The 19,224-nt window shown below is 37.3% G+C and overlaps 2 protein-coding genes and 1 long non-coding RNA gene across 19 annotated transcripts in view; 1 reads left to right on the forward strand and 2 right to left on the reverse strand.

Moving 5' to 3' along the window:
- Nucleotides 1–3,829: 3,829 nt before the first annotated feature.
- On the reverse strand, nt 3,830–8,942 carry LOC132044138 (cysteine protease XCP2-like). Its single transcript, XM_059434634.1, is given in 7 exon segments — nt 3,830–4,276; nt 5,013–5,265; nt 6,463–6,719; nt 6,828–6,965; nt 7,063–7,298; nt 8,285–8,446; nt 8,449–8,942. Coding segments are annotated over 7 exon segments (1,518 nt in total). The 5' UTR covers nt 8,777–8,942; the 3' UTR covers nt 3,830–4,132.
- The window catches only part of LOC132044145 (uncharacterized), a 21,518-nt gene continuing 7,502 nt past the window's right edge, over nt 5,209–19,224 (forward strand). For 2 of the 17 annotated variants that reach the window (XR_009412054.1, XR_009412048.1), the window contains exons 1-4: nt 5,897–5,973; nt 6,007–6,156; nt 6,232–6,348; nt 6,382–6,423. This is a non-coding gene — a long non-coding RNA (uncharacterized LOC132044145). Of the gene's footprint in view, nt 5,258–5,361; nt 5,384–5,514; nt 5,554–5,894; nt 5,974–6,006; nt 6,199–6,231; nt 6,424–19,224 lie in introns of those variants that run through there. The other 15 variants (XR_009412062.1, XR_009412055.1, XR_009412067.1 and 12 more) reach the window with 14 other exon arrangements.
- Nucleotides 17,653–18,389, reverse strand: LOC132048178 (abscisic acid receptor PYL12-like). The gene has a single exon (XM_059439089.1). The coding sequence runs from the start codon at nt 18,322–18,324 to the stop codon at nt 17,722–17,724; it is 603 nt and encodes a 200-aa protein (XP_059295072.1). The 5' UTR covers nt 18,325–18,389; the 3' UTR covers nt 17,653–17,721.

The raw sequence follows: 19,224 nt of genomic DNA on the forward strand, positions 1-19,224 counted from the left end.
GGAGTTAAGAATAAATGCCTAATTGAAAATTTAATATTATTTCAATTAGTTTTAGGGCTGATTTGACTTAGTTTTGTAATTAAGTAATAGATATGGTAAAATGTGATGATCGTTAAAATGGCTACAATTTTATTCTTTCAAATACTTTTATTTAGCCGGTTTTTTTTTTTGGCAAAATATTTTGAGTCTCTTTTATTTGTGACATATGTTATGATAAATACAAAATAACATTATGCAAAGCCCGATTAAACTTCTTTTATTATTACTATTTCATAGAATATACTTTATTTATCTAGACTACCCTTTCACAAATAGAGATAACAGCTTGGTGCAATTATCTTTTGCTGATTTTTTGTTAGCTAGATTAATAATTGAACATTTTTGTGGTGTAAATACATAATAATAGTGGCGTTTTCTTTTATTTCTTTTAATGACGAGAATATTTACTTTTTTACTTTTTTTGGTTACTATAAGACAAGTGGCATTATATTTCCATTAGACTTATCAAAAAAACTTGCAACGCATGTACATGTCATGAGAAAAACAGGTAGTATCACATGCATGCTGGCAAAAGGAAACCATAACAGTACATTAAATTTTTAAAATTATCATGTCATCTAGTAGGCGTTTGGACATGCGATTTGAAACCGTAGTTTAAATTCTGTTTGATACGCGATTTCATCTCAGTTTTCAAATCATAGGATTAAATCCCAAATCATCAAAAAGCGTGATTTGGGATTTCAAATCATGTCCAAACTAAGCACTTATCATATCACAGCTACATAATAAACTCATCAAAACAAAATATAATCAATTTGTAGTTATAATATGTCGCTGATACAAAACAAACAAAGCTGCAAACTCAAAAGTAGTTTGCTTTAGCCTTCCCACGAGCATGTCCCCCCACTAATAGGTTGTGACGTTGACGTATCATTGTTGTATAGAATATGTATCACTATAGTATATTATAACAAATGTATCATATATATAGAAACTGTACCATTGTTGTATAGAATATGTATCCCTACAGTATGTGTATAGAAAATATATCACTGTACATAATTTGTGTAAATTAAATGTATAATAATGTATAATCAAAATATACTCATTAATTATACACATATTATATAATTATTATATACATGTATTGTAGAGATATCTATTTTGTCTGCAATAGACCAGTTTTAATTTCTAAAGGACTCTAGTTACAAATATAGGGGCGGGTTCAATTATTTTTGCAGTCGCTTTGATCTATTCCAACTATAACACGTACTGTCAATCACTACCCATGGTTTCATTTATATTCCTTGATTTCTTCCGAAAGAAATAGACAACCCTACAAACTAACATTGTATTTCAAACTTTTAATTTTTCGATAACATAAAAAAAAAAAACTTTTTGAAAAACGCTCATATTTTTTTGCAAAAAATTACACTGAACTGATGCGCTAAAGTGAATAGATTTCTTTTATTTCCAGCAACGAAATCTCGTCCGAGCCGTTGCCGGCGAGGAACATTGTTGTGAACATCGTCTCTGCCCAGGTCTGCACAATGACAAGAGAAAAGGAGGAGGCACTAGGCGGAGCAGTGAAGCTCAAAAAGGAAGAAGACAAGAGAAAAGGGCTAAAGTTGTCTTTATTTTGGGCCTAAGGGTTATTTCGAGCCATTGGCTTAAAAGTGAGCCTTTTCTTTTTGCTGGTGACTACACCATGTCCTTTTCCCTAAACTTTTTAGACTCTAAAATGGTATCAAGAACTTCCCTTTATACTTGCATGTTCTGGCCAGAATAGTGCCTGAATGCTCAAATTTTCTATTTTTTGTTCATTGTTCATATATGTGAGCTGATTGCAATGCATTCTGAAGAACCGATAAAACCGAAATAACCGAGAATATCGACAAAAACCGTAGCAATAAAAAATCGACTTAATTTGTTTGGTTTGGTTTAATGATTTGACTAACTGACCTAATTGGTTTGATTTTATTTTTTTTCCACATAAAAATCGATCCAAACCAAACCGTGAATAGTAGCATTCATGGTTGCTTATTTCAAGTCCATGATCAGACCGTCCATTATAAAAATAGCGTAAATATATTGATTGTTGACACATTAATGATAATTTTACAAGCTAACGTCTTCATCCAACTTTATGCTGCTCTCTGCAAGGCAGTTGGCGCTAGCTAGCGAAATTAATTCAGTGTAACATTTGATCAGTTTGGTTATATTGTATCCCATCAAATAAACTAATATTACTATATCTCGATTTTTTTTAATAGATTATGCAAATCAAATCAAATGAGTTACCATTATCTAATATAAGTCATTTTAAAAATAAAATCACACACACTAAAAATTGAAAAACATTGTACCCCCATAGTATATCACAGCCTGAGAAAATACGTGTATGTATTACTTATAAATTAAAATATTTTAGATAATACATGACAAAGTTGTAGTCAAAGATCTTTCTTTTACTTCTCATATAGTCATAAATGTCATATCAAGTAATAGCAAGCCTTTTCGGATTTGAAGAAACTCCAGAGCATGCCATACTTAGAAATCCACGCAAGATACAGGTTTCCGCCCAAGATGTTATCAGTCACCATGCAAGTTTCTTCTTCACAACTATTTTCAAGAATGTACACGACATAAGACTCAGAAGACGTATTCTTCTTATACTCATGCCAAGTGTTGATAGATTTAAGGATCATGCAACTAGGTTGCCATCAAACAATAACATATATATCATGCATATCTAATCATTCTATGTTTCCTTTACCCGAAGCTAGAAACAATTACGACCCGATACGCGCGTCTGTACGATGATTTTTTAAAATGGCAGCTGTCGCATTTAAAGAGGTGACAAAAGAATATATCACTAAAACGACACAATATTAAAAGGCTGCATCTTTTGTAACACTAATACTCCAATCTATCATACTCAACAAACCATCGTTGATAAAAAAGACACAATTGACAATAAAAGCTATTTTGAGAAAAATTGTGATTCGAGGTTGAAATTTACGTGTTTTAAGATGTGTTTTGCAGCATGATCATATTGATAGTATTTTTGAATGTGAATCTTTTACGGGGATCAACTTTCAAGGAACTTAAATCAACTCTCACTTATCAATGTTTCTTTTCCGACTTGTTTCCTCTTTCTTCCAAGCAAGATGAATTTTGAGATGTTAAATTTGGTTTTAAAAGTTTGCAAAATACTTTAGGAAAATATCTATACTTAATTACAATTTCAAAAAATCAATTTAGAAAAAATTTAAATAATTTCACAAAGTTCACCAAACAAAGGAAAAACAATGAATGTGAAGAAACTCTAACGGGAGCTTCGCACCAAAATATTACAAATTTAACAGGAGAATGAATAATTAAATTAAGTCATATTTTAAGCATGCTTGAATAACCAATATCTTTTTAATTTCCTTATCAGTCTCCCACGAAATGTAGGTCAATTACTAACTTTAGTTTCTCAAATAATATTCAATACCAGGCTACCAGCTATAAGACTCTAAATATTTTTAAGAAAAACTGAAGAAAAAAAAAAAAAAAAAACAGTGCGTACTGAGCATCGAACCCCCGACATTTCAGAAACATCACGCTGCCTGAACCGTTGAACCAACTAGCACTTACTTCCCAGGTTTGTCAATTTAACCCATTTTATCCATTGTCTTTTGTTTGTTGCATCTAATGTATATGTATCTACAAAAATTTTCGGACGAAGCCGTGTCGGGTGACACCCTTTCATACAAGGTGTGTCCGCCCCTGATTATGATTCACGTCAATAAACTTTTGTATCCTTCTCCACGTACGGACTCCATTTTCCTTGGTCAAGTATATATTATATATAAAAAAGAAAGTGCTTAGGATACATCCAAGACCACCTTCACCAAAGATATAGTGCATCTGCTGATGAAATGCTTGTGACATTGTGGCGGGTCGAATTTTGGGTCTATATCTCTTTCCAGTCCTTTATTTCAAGAAATACATATATTTGCACAACCAAGATTTATTGAGGAAGTGGTTTCAGCTAACAAGTTTAATTCATCAAAATTCTTGGTGTTAGAACCAGAACCAAATTTATTCTTAAGAATGTCGAATGACATGATTAGAATTGTTTAACTTAGAACATTTGGAGAACATGCTTCCTCTTCCATTTCAGAGTTTGGTCCATCTCCTCTGTTTCTTTAGTGCTTGTACTCCATGGTAACTTGTATTTGGCCATTCTTCTCTTCTTTGCTGCCACTCCCAAAGTATCTTCAAACCTCTGCAATAAGGAAAACAAGTTCGAAAATAAATAATACTCCTAATAAGATATTCAACATAATTTATTTTATTCTTAACATTGTGTGTCAATTAAATTAAACTCCTAACTTTTTGGTACAAGCAAAATATCAAGGGTGATCTTCCCTATGAGTTCTCTGGCATTTAACTCCCTTCGCCTCGTACCTTTCTCTCTAGTATGTGCTCCCTTTGGAAACTCTACGAGATCGTAGAAAATATTTGCATCCTCTTGGTGTATTGAAGATTGAAAAACTATCGTTAGTAGATTTTGGTCATGAACTGATACAAACAGGCAGAGGGGAGAATAGCAGATGCTCTAGCAAGATTTTGGGGTACAGATGATGTAGGACTACAATTTCCAGAAATTTAGGCATTAGTTTCCAAAGTAATTAAGGGAAAAACAGGTCCTAAACACCTTCCAAATATCTTTGCACGCTCCAAAATGCCAGTATGACTCTCTTGCTTAGATGGTGCAATTTCAAGTCCTAGATATTGGATGAGGATTTTCATAGAGTCGCCATAGTATACTAGGGTATAAGAGATGACTAACTTTTACAAAGGTTTGAAACAGAAGAAATATAAGAAGAAAGAGGTGGAGTCATCAAAAGCCAATAAGATTATTAAAATTTTCTTTCTAATGATTTTGACTCCTCCGACAAAAGGAACAAATTTGCTTATCACAGTTTGGGTGATACAAGGTGTGAGATAAGTAGTCGTACCTTCAGGCAGAGGCTTTCATAAACATCACAAATGGGATATTCAATTGGGCAGCAATAGTCTGATCCATGACAGCAAACGCCATCCTCATAAGGACAGCAGTTGTGAATGAAGCATATGCCAAAGTAGTACAGCTCACAGCAGCATGTTTGATCTTCAGGACAATAATGCCAGGCTCCACATTCACTTGGTTTTGGAGGGGGTGGAAGGGATGGTGGAGGAGGTGGGGGAGGGGATGGTGGAGGAGGTGGTGGAGGGGATGGTGGTGGTGGGGATGGTGGAGGAGGGAGGTGAAGGGGGCGGAGGGGATGGCGGCGGTGGGGATGGAGGAGGAGGTGGTGGAGGGATGGTGGCGGTGGGGATGGTGGAGGAGGTGGTGGAGGGGATGGTGGCGGTGGGGATGGTGGAGGCGGTGGAGAGAGGAGATGGTGGCGGTGGGGATGGTGGAGGGTGGAGGGGATTGTGGAGGAGGCGGTGAAGGGGGCGGAGGGGATGGAGGAGGAGGTGGTGGAGGGGACGGTGGTGGTGGGGATGGTGGAGGAGGTGGTGGAGGAGATGGTGGCGGTGGGGATGGTGGAGGGGGTGGTGAAGGGGGCGGAAGGGATGGCGGCGGTGGGGATGGTGGGGGAGGTGGTGGCGGTGGGGATGGCGGAGGAGGTGGTGGAGGGCATGGTGGTGGAGGGGATGGTACCGGTGGGGATGGTGGCGGAGGGGATGGAGGGTACTGTGGAGGAGGTGGTGAAGGGGGCGGAGAGGATGGTGGTGGAGGGAGAGGAGGGGATAGTGGAGGAAATGGTGGATAGAATGGTGGTGGAGCGGTTGGCGGAGAGGGCGGAGGGGATCGTGGATGAGGTGGAGGGGGCGGAGGGGATCGTGGAACGGCCGGAGATGGTGGAGGGGGCGGAGGGGATCGTGGAGGAGGTGGTGGAACGGCTGGAGACGGATAAGGAAATGGTGTAGAAGGTGGTGGAGGGGGCGGAAGGGATGGTGAAGGAGGTGGTGGAAGGTCTGGAGACGGATAAGGAGATGGTGTGGAAGGTGGTGGAGGGGGCGGAGGGGATGGTGGAGGAGGTGGTGGAACGTCCGGAGACGGATAAGGAGATGGTGTGGAAGGTGGTGGAGGGGGCAGAGGGGATGGTGGAAGAGGTGGTGGAACATCCGGAGGCGGATAAGGAGATGGTGTGGAAGGTGGTGGGGGGGCCGTAAGGGATGGTGGATGAGGCGGTGGAACGTCTGGAGACGGATAAGGAGATGGTGTGGAAGGTGGTGGAGGGGGCGGAGGGGATGGTGAAGGAGGCGGTGGAACGTCGGGAGACGGATAAGGAGATGGTGCGGAAGGTGGTGGAGGGGGCATAAGGGATGGTGGATGAGGTGGTGGAACGTCTGGAGACGGATAAGGAGATGGTGTGGAAGGTGGTGGAGGGGGGGGGGGATGGTGGAGGAGGTGGTGTAACGGCCGGAGACGGATAAGGAGATAGTGCAGAAGACAGTTCCTTCGTCGGATAAGAAGCCAAGGAATTAATGCCACAAACACCATATGGCAAATCACTGTTTCTTCTTATATATCCATACCCCTCCACTCCCCATGATGTACCCCATGAATTCTTGATTATCCAGTAGTCATCATCTCCTTCAGAACCATATCCTACTACCAATACTCCATGGCTCAAGTCATCTGGACTACTAGAGCAACTTCCATCATAGATTCCCTGCATTGTTCCCATTATACAAACGAAACAAAGTGCACGTCATTTTGGGATTTGTGAGAGAAGAAACGGCAAAGAATTATGTGAAGAAGGAGTAACAGATAAGAGTACCCCTCTATATAGTTGAAAATCAGCACTCGTTGCATCGATGCCCACACTGACAGGTTGTTGAGCAACAGCACAAAGAAGCGCAGTTTCATCCTGGGGAACATCTCGGTATCCATCAATTGTTACAACCTTATGGTTCACCTGTTGAGGAACAATGATCAAGATTTTCTTTCAAAGAAGGATATTACTATTTCGATAAATGAATAGAAGACATGATATGAAACTGATCATCATATGCCTTGGTGATATTGCAAGCGCCTTGAGAGACAGTGTATGGATAATCAGCTTCTGAATTGATGCCACCATTATTGATCACCCACTCAAAAGCAGGGTCCATATATCCACCATAACAGCCGGTATTGCTTGAATTATCACAATTGACAAGTTCTTGGACTGAAAGGCTAATAAGTTCACCAGTAACTATTGCATTTATTCCCTCCATGGCTCCACATGCTGAAAATGCCCAGCAAGCTCCTGCAAATGTTTAGTAGAAATCAAAATAATTACTCCACTAATATAGATTTAAAGACCATAGATCATCTGGATTGCTCCTCAATTGTTATAAAATTGCAAAGCAGGAAGCGCCCATAGTAGCAGTACTATTGACCAGCAACTTTAGCCAAAAGAGGGTCCATTTAGACTGTAAGTTAGCTCAATTTGCAGATTGCCTATTCTGCCATTGATACTGCTCGTGTCAGGGAACATAATGCTTAAAGCTGCCTAGATGTAAAACATGTACCTAATATAAGTCAATTCAACTTTGGTGTGGCTTCCAATGCTATTTATAAACCCCAACGAAGTACTGATATACGAAGCGCTAAAAGCACCAGGACATGAAGATATACATTTCTTTAAAACAAAGCAGAATTGGTTTGTTTTGGTTGGATTCTGAGTAAGATTGTAGTCAAGCTTGAAGCTTAAAGAAGGTATTCAGTATCTTCATTTTCCCTTTTGGTGTTACATAAGTGAAGAGAGGGAAGTTCCAATTGCACATCTTTCGGGTGGAAACTAGTTATCAATGTTCATTTTCTAAATTCTATCATTAGCAAATCAAATTAAAGAAACCACTGCACCCTTATGCTCTATAACCTGAGAGAGAAACAGAATAAAATCAACTGATTGCCCTTTTTATTCCTGTCAAATGAATGTTCAAATCATTCTACTAGCAGTTTATCCTTTTTTGCTATCCAGATATCGACTAAATAGAAGCACCTTTTATACTTGATCAAAAAAAAAAAAAAAAAATTAGAAGCACCATTTATTTCTTAGTACTATGCTGTGAACTTCACAACCACCTCCAACCAATAAGCAACAAGGTAGTTACTAAAAACTGTAAGAGACTTCAAGAGATAGGGGAACCCTTACAATTCAGGCCAACAGACTGGCAAACAGATAAAACAGCATCTACCCATTGGTAACATGATCAATTTAAAAGGATAAAAGGACATAAGTGAGCTTACCACATAGGTCTTGGTTCTTGACCTCAGTGACAGCGCCATGTTTCCTCCAATCTTTTGAAGGAGGAGCATCACAAGAAATTGGAGTTGGTTTTGTTTCCACATTCTTCATCTGAATAATCTGTCTCTTGTTAAAGGGTATCTTTATCTTTGAAGCATGAACTTCCTGAACTCCTCATTGCTCATATCAGCAAAATTGGTCAGACCAACCAAATGGTCTGAAGGTGACTTCCTCTTTGAGTTCTTTTCCACTATATACTCCACATTCCGTCTAAACTTCTCCAACCTCATTTCCTCCTCTTTCTCATCCTTGTAAACTTTCCCATGCTTCTGTTTCCATTCTTGGAACAGTTGGGAAACTCTTCCATCTGATATGAACTCATTTGGTCTATCTATTATTGAGAAATCACTAGAGAAACAATAAGCTTGAGATGACAAAGCAGCTAAGATCAGGAAAAGAAAAAGGAGAAGATAGGTTTCTTGTTTATTTCCCATTTTCCAGTGACATCGTCCAATAAATGATTTTAATCAGGCATTTCTGTTTATATAGTAAAGGTGCCTTTTGAGGCTCTCAATCAGTCAACGGAAGATATGGTATGAACAACAGTTAGCAGTTGTTTTCAGAATGACAATAATACAATTGTTTAACAAAGATGAGGTCAGTAGGTATGGATATTCTAAAAGCATTTTCTGATTAGTATATTACCACGAATTGGGTTACTCATAGTTAATTCAAAATTTCAAATATTTATTGTTTGTCCCTATTTACAGCTGGTGACTAAATTAAACTTGACATGTACTAACGAGTAACGACCATAATGGACCCGGAACAAAAATGCCTTAAGAAAAAATTTTTTGAGCGGAACCCCAACAAAAAAAAAAATATTCGATATCGCTTAAATGCTAAAGATTTTTCTTTACATTTAAACTGTTTTCTCCCTATAATGTAGGCATTTTCTTGTGTGTTATCTTATGCATGATAAAATACTGCGTTATACTCTTCAACATAAACCCTTAGGTTCTGTCCACTTTCAGGTGGTTTAAAAAAAAAAAACCGCCATTTGACGGAGAAAAAGAGGTCCCTTCCAAAAACGTCACTTTCTATTAAATTTCGCCCAAAGTTTCCCAGATTAGGTATATTGAAGTCGAAAGCAAGATTCTAAGTTCAATTTTGGGGAAAAAGCGGCGTAAGCTGGATTAAATACTACTACAAAAATCTTCGATTAAGGTTTTTTACTATGAACTTTTGTTATTATTTTGTTATATACATTATATTCTAAGCATGCTTAACATTTAATCCTTGCTATGTTTCAAAAAAAAATCAATTTTTTTTTGTTCTTTTTTGGACTGGGCAGTGGCTTTTGCCACTGTTCCGATTTTTTTTTTTTTGGTTTAATTCAATATTTGTTAAATGTTTATGAATTGTTAATTTGTTAAATGTTTATGAATTGTTAATTTGTTATATGTTTATGAGTTGTTAATTTGTTAATTATTTATGAATTGTTAATTTGTTATATGTTTATGAGTTGTTAATTTGTTAATTATTTATGAATTGTTAATGAATTATTATTTTGTTAAATATTAATTACATGAATTTTATTAGTTGTTAAATATTGTTTATGAATTGAAAGAAATTGATTGGTAATGAATTACTATGTTGTTAACACTTTGATTGGATGATTGTTATGTATTATTTTGACATTTTTTCGTATTGTGTCATATTGTATAGGACCAAATCAATTAGTTCGTAAAAATATCTTTTCGTCGTTACATAAAAATAATATTAAAGTAACAATCAAACAAAACGTTGTATTTAAATTAACAACATAATATAATACAATAGGTAACAACCATCCAGATAAGTTGTAAATGATTATGAATTGTTATCTATATAATTTTAAAACCGTGAATATATATATGTTAAATAAAAAAAGATTATCCAAAAAAGAATAGTTAAAGTTCTTCTTTTCATAAATACATAAGTTAACGATAAAAACGTAAAAAGATGTAGAAAAATATGTCGCATTAAATAGAATATACTCTTTTAGTCTAATTTTATCGTAGCAATGTTGTTATTTGGTCAACTAAAATATATCACATATTCAAAATAGAGTTCTAAACAAATATTTCTTTTAATTTTGATTCTCAAACCAATTAACTTAACAAGTCTTTGCCATCACATATGTGTCCTTACTATCACATATTAAATTTACGCTGCATAATCCCATGTTAATTATTCACAAGATATAATACTACATAATTCACATATTCCTACAAATTATTAATTAGTTAATATAATTTATCTTTCATTTCAAGAATAATGACTAATTTAGTTTTTGTACGGACGGGACTCTTTCATGGATCGAGATGTTCCCCAGCCCGATGTTCCCAGGGCCGATGCTGTATGCCCCTCGTTCAACTCGGGACCTCGATAGATCGGTATTGTCTTTACAAGACAATCGTAGATCAGACTTATTATGGGTCGGCACTATAGGGATATCTATGCTAGGCTCTCCGTCCCTCAGAGTGAAAGAGCTTGGACTTTTACGCAGCACCCCCACACTCCTCGCGTCTTGGAGATATTGTTTCGGGGCGGCATCTGTCGTTGCGTGTCCGTTGGTCGAGTACGGCATGATTGGGCGCTCGTCACGGCCATGGTTGAGCGGTGGAGACGAACATGCGCACCATCTTCGCCTTGGTGAGGCCGCGATTACAACGAGGATGTGGAGTCCTCTTTTTATTGCGGGTAGATGGAGAGCCGTTATACACTCGGTACGAGCCTCCCCACCGGTCGGACGTGGGCGTGCGTTGACTAGGCTCGCCCTCGCAGCCGTGCACATTTGCTCGGGGGTCGATTTCGGGACGAGTCGGGTTCGGATTGATGCTCACAACTTTTTTGGAGGGTAACGTCCGGTTGATGACGGCACCATGCGGGGATTTGTTGATCGTCGTGCCGTTTGTTCTTCTTATTATATTCGGGGCGTCTCTTGTTCCCGAATTCATGCGAATGTAGCTGTCGTTGTACGATTATGGGCATGGGGAGAGGATCTTTGCCCAGGCGCGTGTAGCGTCGCCTCGCGTTGACATGCGCGGGGGGGAGGGTGGACGGCGGGTTTTGATCGGGATGTGGATACGCGCACGGTGTTCTGCCGTTCCGGGACCGAACGATCGCGTGACGGACGATGCGGTAAAACAATTTAAATTTACATTAATAATTTAATTAAACGTCTTTTTGACAGTGATCGGCGATTTGTATGTATATGTTATGCGGCTATTTCTATGGACGCGGCTCTGTTGCTATATTAGATGGTTTTGAGCCTTACGTATGGGGCGGTCGGGGGTTTGGATGTCGCGGTGTCCCGCGGTACACACAGACATCGTAGAGGAGCACGTACCCCGGCGTGTCTTACGACGGTTTGGGCATACACGAATATACCCCACGACGTCCGTCATGAGCTCGGAAACCTACCCGGCGGGACGATCGGGCGCGATTGATGATGATTTTCGGCTTTCGTGGATGTTCGACTCCGGGTTGGGAGAACGGGGTTGCACCCTTTTAGGCGTGGTCGGCCATTTGACTCCCGTTGAACGCATTACGTGGCCGGTATCATCGGATACGCGCGCCGATTGATCGACGACCCAACTGCGCCCCGGGGGGTGGATATAAAAACTCCCGGCGATGATTGGGGATCGATTTAAATTTTTTTAATCCTTGAATGTTTCGTTTTAAAAAAAAAACTTTCACAAAAATCGGGGTCGGGAAAATTTACGCTTTGGGGGTTTGGCATATGCCTTCCCCGGGCAGGGGGTTCGGGGAGAAAATACGGATATCGGAGGATGGTGTCAACGGGCGGGCGGGTCGGCGCGGGAGGAGCCTATTCGGAGGGCGGCTATCGAGCGACGCCGGAGGGGAGGAGGCCCGTGTGCTCCCGAGGAGGGCGGCCCGTGCGCCGGGGCCGTCTTCGGGGACGCCGTGCGCGCAGAAACCCCGCGGTCTGGCACCCGAAGGACTGGTGGTGGAGGACGCCGTACGGTAGATGAGCGGATGAGGCCGATCCCGTTCCGAGAGGGCGTTCACGGTCTGGTCCCGTCCGCGGCCGTTCCCGGCGGGTGGCCGACTCGCTGAGGACTCGCTACGTTCTGGCAAGGCGCTCTTCTTCTTTGGAACCGGGTCGTCGTCGCGGCCGGCCGAGAATGCATATGTGGAGGAGCGTGATAACGTTGATTGGGCGGCGTTACGCGGCGTTGGGCGATGTGAGCGGCTGTGTGAGGAATTTAGAGGGACCCGAGGATTAACGACTTCGATGAGTTTTGATCCGGTTAGTATTTAAAATGCTTATTTGTTCATTTAAATTATTTATTTAATATATATATATATATATTACTCATTATTTAGTAATATTTGATATTTTAAGGATTCGGCGCCCGGCGGTCCGCAGTGAGCGACCCATTCAAGAGCATTCTCGTCGACTGTAGAGACGGTGTCTTCTCGTGAGACTACCGGCGCGTGTAAGTTTTTTACTTAAAACTACTTTTATTCAATATAAGGTAAATATTTATTTAATTTTTATAACCTTTACTTGGACTTCGAACAAGATCTCGTCCGGAGACTACCTATATGCACCGCCGCGCCCGTCGAGGAGCTGCGGACCCGTCTCGAACTGCTCGAGCGCCGTTGACACACGGGTTTGATTAAATAAATAACGTTAATGTATTCGATATAAATAAGAAATTGTGCTAATTATTATAAGGTAAATATTTATTTAATTTTTTATTACTTGGACTTCGAACGACATCTCGTCCGGAGACTACCTCGTATTCACCGCGTGCAGGAGCCTACGGACCCGTCTCGGGAACTCTTTCGCCGTTAAACACACGGGTTTGATTAAATAAATAACGTTAATGTATTCAATATAAATAAGAAATGGTACTAATTATTATATACTTTTCGGTTCGTCCTTCGGCGCACGAGGGTGGCGGCTCCGGACGAGGGAAGAGGGTTGGGTCTCGGACCTAGTTCGGCGAGGTTACGAGCGTGCCGGCGGGAACGGTCACCGAAAGAAGCGCGTTTAGTCGAGGCGCCGAGTGAGGAAGAGGAGATGATCGTGAGCTTGGAGCGTGGGTTGTTAAGAGGAAGAAGGACGATGGAGACGATGGCGAGGGCGGTGGGGATGGCATGAGTCTTGGGCCTAGGATAGTCTCAAGCATCTACGTGTGGGACCGTCCACGATAAGTGTATATACATTAGTGTTATACAATTTATCGTAAATATTATATATCTTTTGCATATTTATACATATTATCTTAGTTTTTATTATTGTTTATAGTTTCACATCCTAAATTGATTAAAAAAAAAAAAAGGTGACAAGTTCGAAATAAAGTTAATGATTAATTTAAAAATAAGACGAAACCCTAAAAGATAAATAACGTAAAGCTATTTAATTGACAAGTCTTCAAACAAAAAAGACTTGAAAGACTTTTCAACCACTAAAACGACAATCCATGAAAGTATTGCGTATTCTTTATGATTATTTATCTTATTAATTGTACAAATATATAGTAGGGTTCTATATAAAATATTGAAGTTTCGGAGTATCAAAAGCATGATTTAATATCGGTAAAGCTACGTAAAAAGAGTGAAATGGAAAATGGACTACTATAACAAGCAGTGATAAAATAATGCGCTATAGGTAAACTAAGTATTTATAGCGCAAGTAAAATGCGTTATAGGGAAAACACCCAACTCCTTTCGCGCGGTAAAATCATTAGTATTAAAGCTGATTTTTTTTGTTAGAGTATTTTGGTTCAAATTTTTTTTTTTTTAAGGTATTTTTGTTCCCGACTCCGACTATAATTCATTTTCACCAAGCTGTAAGGGGCATCTTTTTATGGTCCACACTTGGAAACCCCACATTTTCACAGGTCATGAAAAAGCTGATGTGAATTCAATGATTCAATCAACTGTTTGAAACAACTCTATTCATTTGAAGTTTGAGAAACTCATGACTTGACAACACAAGAAGATACTTACACAAGTGCGTCACTTAAAAGGTTATTATAATAACTCTATATAACTTAAACTACTTGTAAATTGTAATGGTGCATATGTTGTAGCCTTGTAAGTAAGGGTTTGAACTGAGGTTCAAAATCAATGAGCATATTTTAAATTAAGAGATATTGTCACAGGATTCTCCGAAAACATGTGCTTTCTGCTGCTAGATAGATCTTGCGCAATTATAAAACAAGTTTAGAGTCAACAGCACGGTAAATCTGCAAAGCCATATTTCTTTCTTCTTTTTGATTGATGATATAAAGTTCCTTTCGGTCTAAGAAAGAGAAAACATATCATGTCACACCAAACCAAATAGAGATATTATGGGTGTGTTGGGTACGGAGGAAAATATTTTTCATTTTTTCATTTTCAGTTGATCAAAATGAGGAAAATGGAAGTAGGGAAAACATTCATATTGATTGTCTCATACTCACTCTCTAACAGCGCTCATTTTTTCTCCCATAATATTTGTGCAGATATCTTATCAAATCTTTTAGAATAATATTTTTTTGTACATATCGAACACCAAAAATAAGTAAGAAAAAAAAAATATTTTCCTTGGTACCCTATGTCATTTCAATTGAGTCAATCATTAGTTGCTTACACAACAGCACGGTGAATTCTTTTTGATTATGATATAAAGTTCCTTTCGGTCTGAGAAAGAGAAAACATATCATCTCACATCAAACCAAATAGAGATATTATGGGTGTGTTCGATACAGAGGAAAATATTTTTTATTTTTTTATTTTTGATTGATGAAAATGAGGAAAATGGAAGTAGGGAAAACATTTAAATTGATTGTCGCATACTCACTCTCTAACACACCTCATTTTCACCCCTCCCACAATACTTGTATAGATATTATACAAATGCTTTTAGGATAATATTTTTTATACATACCGAACACCAAACTACTTATTTTTCTGAAAATAAAAAAATATTTTCCTTGGTACCCGATGTCATTTTCAATCATTAATTGCTTACACATCTTTATGCAGAGTGACTTTTCATTTCTTTAACTTTTTTAGAGGGCCATGGAACGTGGAGCCAGAGGGAGGAAGATTTTTTGAGGTTGAGGGATGGCATATATATAAAACGTGCATTTATTGATATGTTGTGATATTTTCACAAAATCACTGCCCTACCAAGCCGATATTTGACCGACATAACCAAGCTGAGTTTTGATCTAAATAGGATCAAATTGAGCCGATCAAGAAATGACAAAAATTGGAGTAGCTAGTACTCACAATTACTTATCAAATGGAAACAGAGGAGCTGGTTGTGAGTTAGCAGAGAGTGAAGCTGTTGGTGGCGATGGTAGCAGTGTATTATCATTTTTGCCAGACGCAAAACTGAATTTTGTCGCATCAATTGTATCATCAGTTTTTTTTTTTCTTTTGCGCTACAAGCCTACAAGTATGAGCAGTTTTTCCTACTGCTTTGTTCATTTGATATGCCACGATTTTCTTATTACTACTATAGTATCTCCTAAAAACAATGCATAATTTTTTCTAATTTAAAAGCTATGTTCTTCATTTTGTTCTTAATGAATTTTTTTATAATAACATGAATATTATAAAATATTAAGATTACAAATTTGAAAAATATTCATCTCTCTTTAAGTGACAGAGAGAGGGTGTACACTAGTGGAGAGTTTGTGAGTGCAGTGCCAGTACATGTGGATCCATTGATTTGTGACCAACAAATAACTTCTCCCTCTGTACCCTTTATTTGTCCCTATCCTAAAATTAAATAATTTTTTTTTCTTCATTTACTAAAGTGAATGAATAAAAATAGAATTTTATTTTTAATATATTAGACAAATAAAAAAGCACGAAAAGAGTACCATGATCGCAATGTTTAGCCGTAAGATATTTTAGTGCTTAGAGTTAGAATGTGAGTCTTGAACTCTTGATGAACCAAAGGAACTTGATTAGTTGATGGTGCGATCTTTATCACCTGGTCTAATTTTTCCTTTTTCTGCAGATCTATTTTTTTTTCTTTTTACTTGTCCATTATAATAAAAATAGGTTTTCTATTTTACCTTTTTATTTTAACTAATCAAGAGAGATTATTTTTTAATATTACATTATCATTAAGTAATTACAAACCGTACTAAGCAAATCACATAATAAAGGCGTGTAATAGTTAACTTCCACTAGCTTCAAGGACCAAAATCACATATTTGGTTTAATTCAATATTAAATGTGCTAAGTTAACTAATCCATTTGTTTCTCCCTTCCTCTCCTCTTATCAAACTGAGGCGGGAAAGGATCAAGTCTTACAAATTTGCTGCTTAATTCATATACCCCTTGAAATGACATTTTTTATGTTTGCCGTCGAATTTCATAGCCTTATTAGCTTCTCTTAAGTAATAATGTAGGAAAATCATGATAGTCTCATATTAATTGACTACCTGAATTTTCATTGTATCAGTGATAAATGTAGTTTCTCATCTTGCAATCCCTTCTTGCAATCCCTTTCTTATTCGTCTTTAGATTGCCAAGCTGGGATTATAATCGTTTAGTGGGACAGAGTGAGATTTTTAGTATGTAGAATGCATACAATATAGAGAGTTGGAATTTCTGTTAAAGTAAGCCCGCCATTGTGGAAATCGCGGATCAAAAGATTCTCAAATTTCAAAAGATCTTTGATCACATCAGACCCTCCCAAAAAACTGATCACCTGGACAAAACTAATTATTATTTGTATCGGTAAATCATTGAGCCAACAAACAAAAGTTCTACATCAATATGAACAAGGTGAGACTAAAAATTGATATAAATCAAGACGAACAATATCACAATATGTCAAGAAATGTATATTCGGATCGAATTAGTAGAACATAAAATCAAAATAAAGTTTCTATATTCTATTCATAAAAAAGAAAAAAAACAAAGGAAAAAAGGAGCAAAAAATAAAAATGCCTACTATATTTATCATCATATAGTTTTGTGACACACGATATCAGTTTGTGACGCTCATGACGTTGAAACGTGCCATGTTGCTACAACATTTTCATTCGTGTACAGCTTATCCATTTGCCACGATTTAATTTCCTGACGACCTTTCAATCGACATGCATGCATGTGGCGATTATACATTGTTACTCGAATTCTTTGAAGTAAAAGGTCATAAAAAATTGTCTCCCGGTTGAGGAACAAAGTGAATTATGCAAGAGTATTATCCATAATCGCCTCTTATGACTAATTAATACTGAAGTACTAATTTTTATACAGGAAAACTAGAGTTATTTCATGTCATGAATGAAGTAGTTTGCGGAAAAAGAAAAGACTAATCCACTACTGACATTCATTATGTGGATAACTAACACATCAATATTCGGAAGAAAAAAAAAAGAGCTAGGAGGATCATATAAAAAGAAATCTAACAAGCAATTTCAGTTTTGTTCAACTCCAGGGAAGAAACTCCAGAAGTAGCCATATTTTCAGCAACCCAAGCCAATGACCTATGGTTCCATCTCAAGATATTATCAGTCACCTCACACGTATCCTCTTTACAACTATTTTCAGGAATATCCACTACATAAGACTCAATAGCCACTGTCTTACTTGTATATTTCTTTAGCCCATGATCATCTTCTTCTTTATCCTCATGCAAAGTGATAGTAGATTTGAAGTTCAAGAAACTATGATCCGCATCAACAACACTAAACACACTCACATGCATATCATCATCAAGAAAATCGAACCTTTCTATGCTTTTTTTACCAGGAAATCCAGAAACTAAGGTCACTTCCCTTATACTGCCAACACCACCATCACCAGAAAGTAGAGTGCAGCTGCTGATGAAATTCTTGTAGCATTGCGGCTTGTCGAATTTTCGAACCAAAGACCATACTAAGGGAAGAGGTGCATCGATTGTTTGGACCAGAATTGAAGAACATTGATTTGGGGGAAGTTCATGAGTGTGGTAAAGTTTGATCATTTTTTCTAGAGCATTTGAGTTTTTTGGATTTGTGTATAACATGATTGGACGTTATGCTTGTGGAGTTTGGGTGTCTCTAAGCACATGGTTCAAGGGGCTTCTATTGATTTCCTATTATATAGAGGGAGAGAAGAGGGGCACTTCACAAGTTCGATAGTCAAATCATGATATAAATTTGGGATTAGGCACTGTAACAGCAACTATCCCGGAAATTTATTACGCGGCACTTTATCTTTTAAGATTCTTATTACTCCTCTAAACTTATCTAAAGCGAATAATTACCACCTTAACCGTAGCGTGGCAAGAAGAGGTGTGTTTTATTTCTCTTTGGGAGAGTGAGAAACATAAAAGAGAAACTTAATTTTTTTTAAAAATCGTATTTTTTAAAATATGAAAAAGCAATTGTTTTTTAAGAAAATATGAAAAAAATCCATTTTAGAAAATAAATCTGAAATTTAGTCTTCTTATTAAAAAATTTGGACATTTTTAAAATCTGAAAAACTGATTATTTTTTCTATATATGAAAATAAATCAAAATTTTCAAATTTAGTTTTAAAAAACTGGTTTTCCAAATTTTAAAAAAATAATTAGTTTTTCCAAAATTTTATAAAAATTCAGTTTTTTCACATTTTGACAAAAAATACTTTTTCCGGATTTTATTTGAAAAATAAAAGTGTCCTAAGAAAATAAAATCATGAAAATCAAGATTTTTTAAGATATTTTAAAAAAATAATCAAGTTTTCCATATTTTAAAAAAAATCCATTTTTTAAAAAATTCATGTTTTCCTTTTCTTTTTTTATTTAAAAAAAATGGGTTTTTAAAAAAAATCAAATTTTCAGATTTTTAATATTTTTTAAAAAATGGGTTTTAAAAATCATCTTTTTTAAAGAAAAATCAGGTTTTAAATTTTAAAAAATCCATGTTTTCAGTTTTTTTTTTTT

Source organism: Lycium ferocissimum, chromosome 2, assembly GCF_029784015.1.
Source record: "Lycium ferocissimum isolate CSIRO_LF1 chromosome 2, AGI_CSIRO_Lferr_CH_V1, whole genome shotgun sequence".
NCBI lineage: Eukaryota > Viridiplantae > Streptophyta > Magnoliopsida > Solanales > Solanaceae > Lycium > Lycium ferocissimum.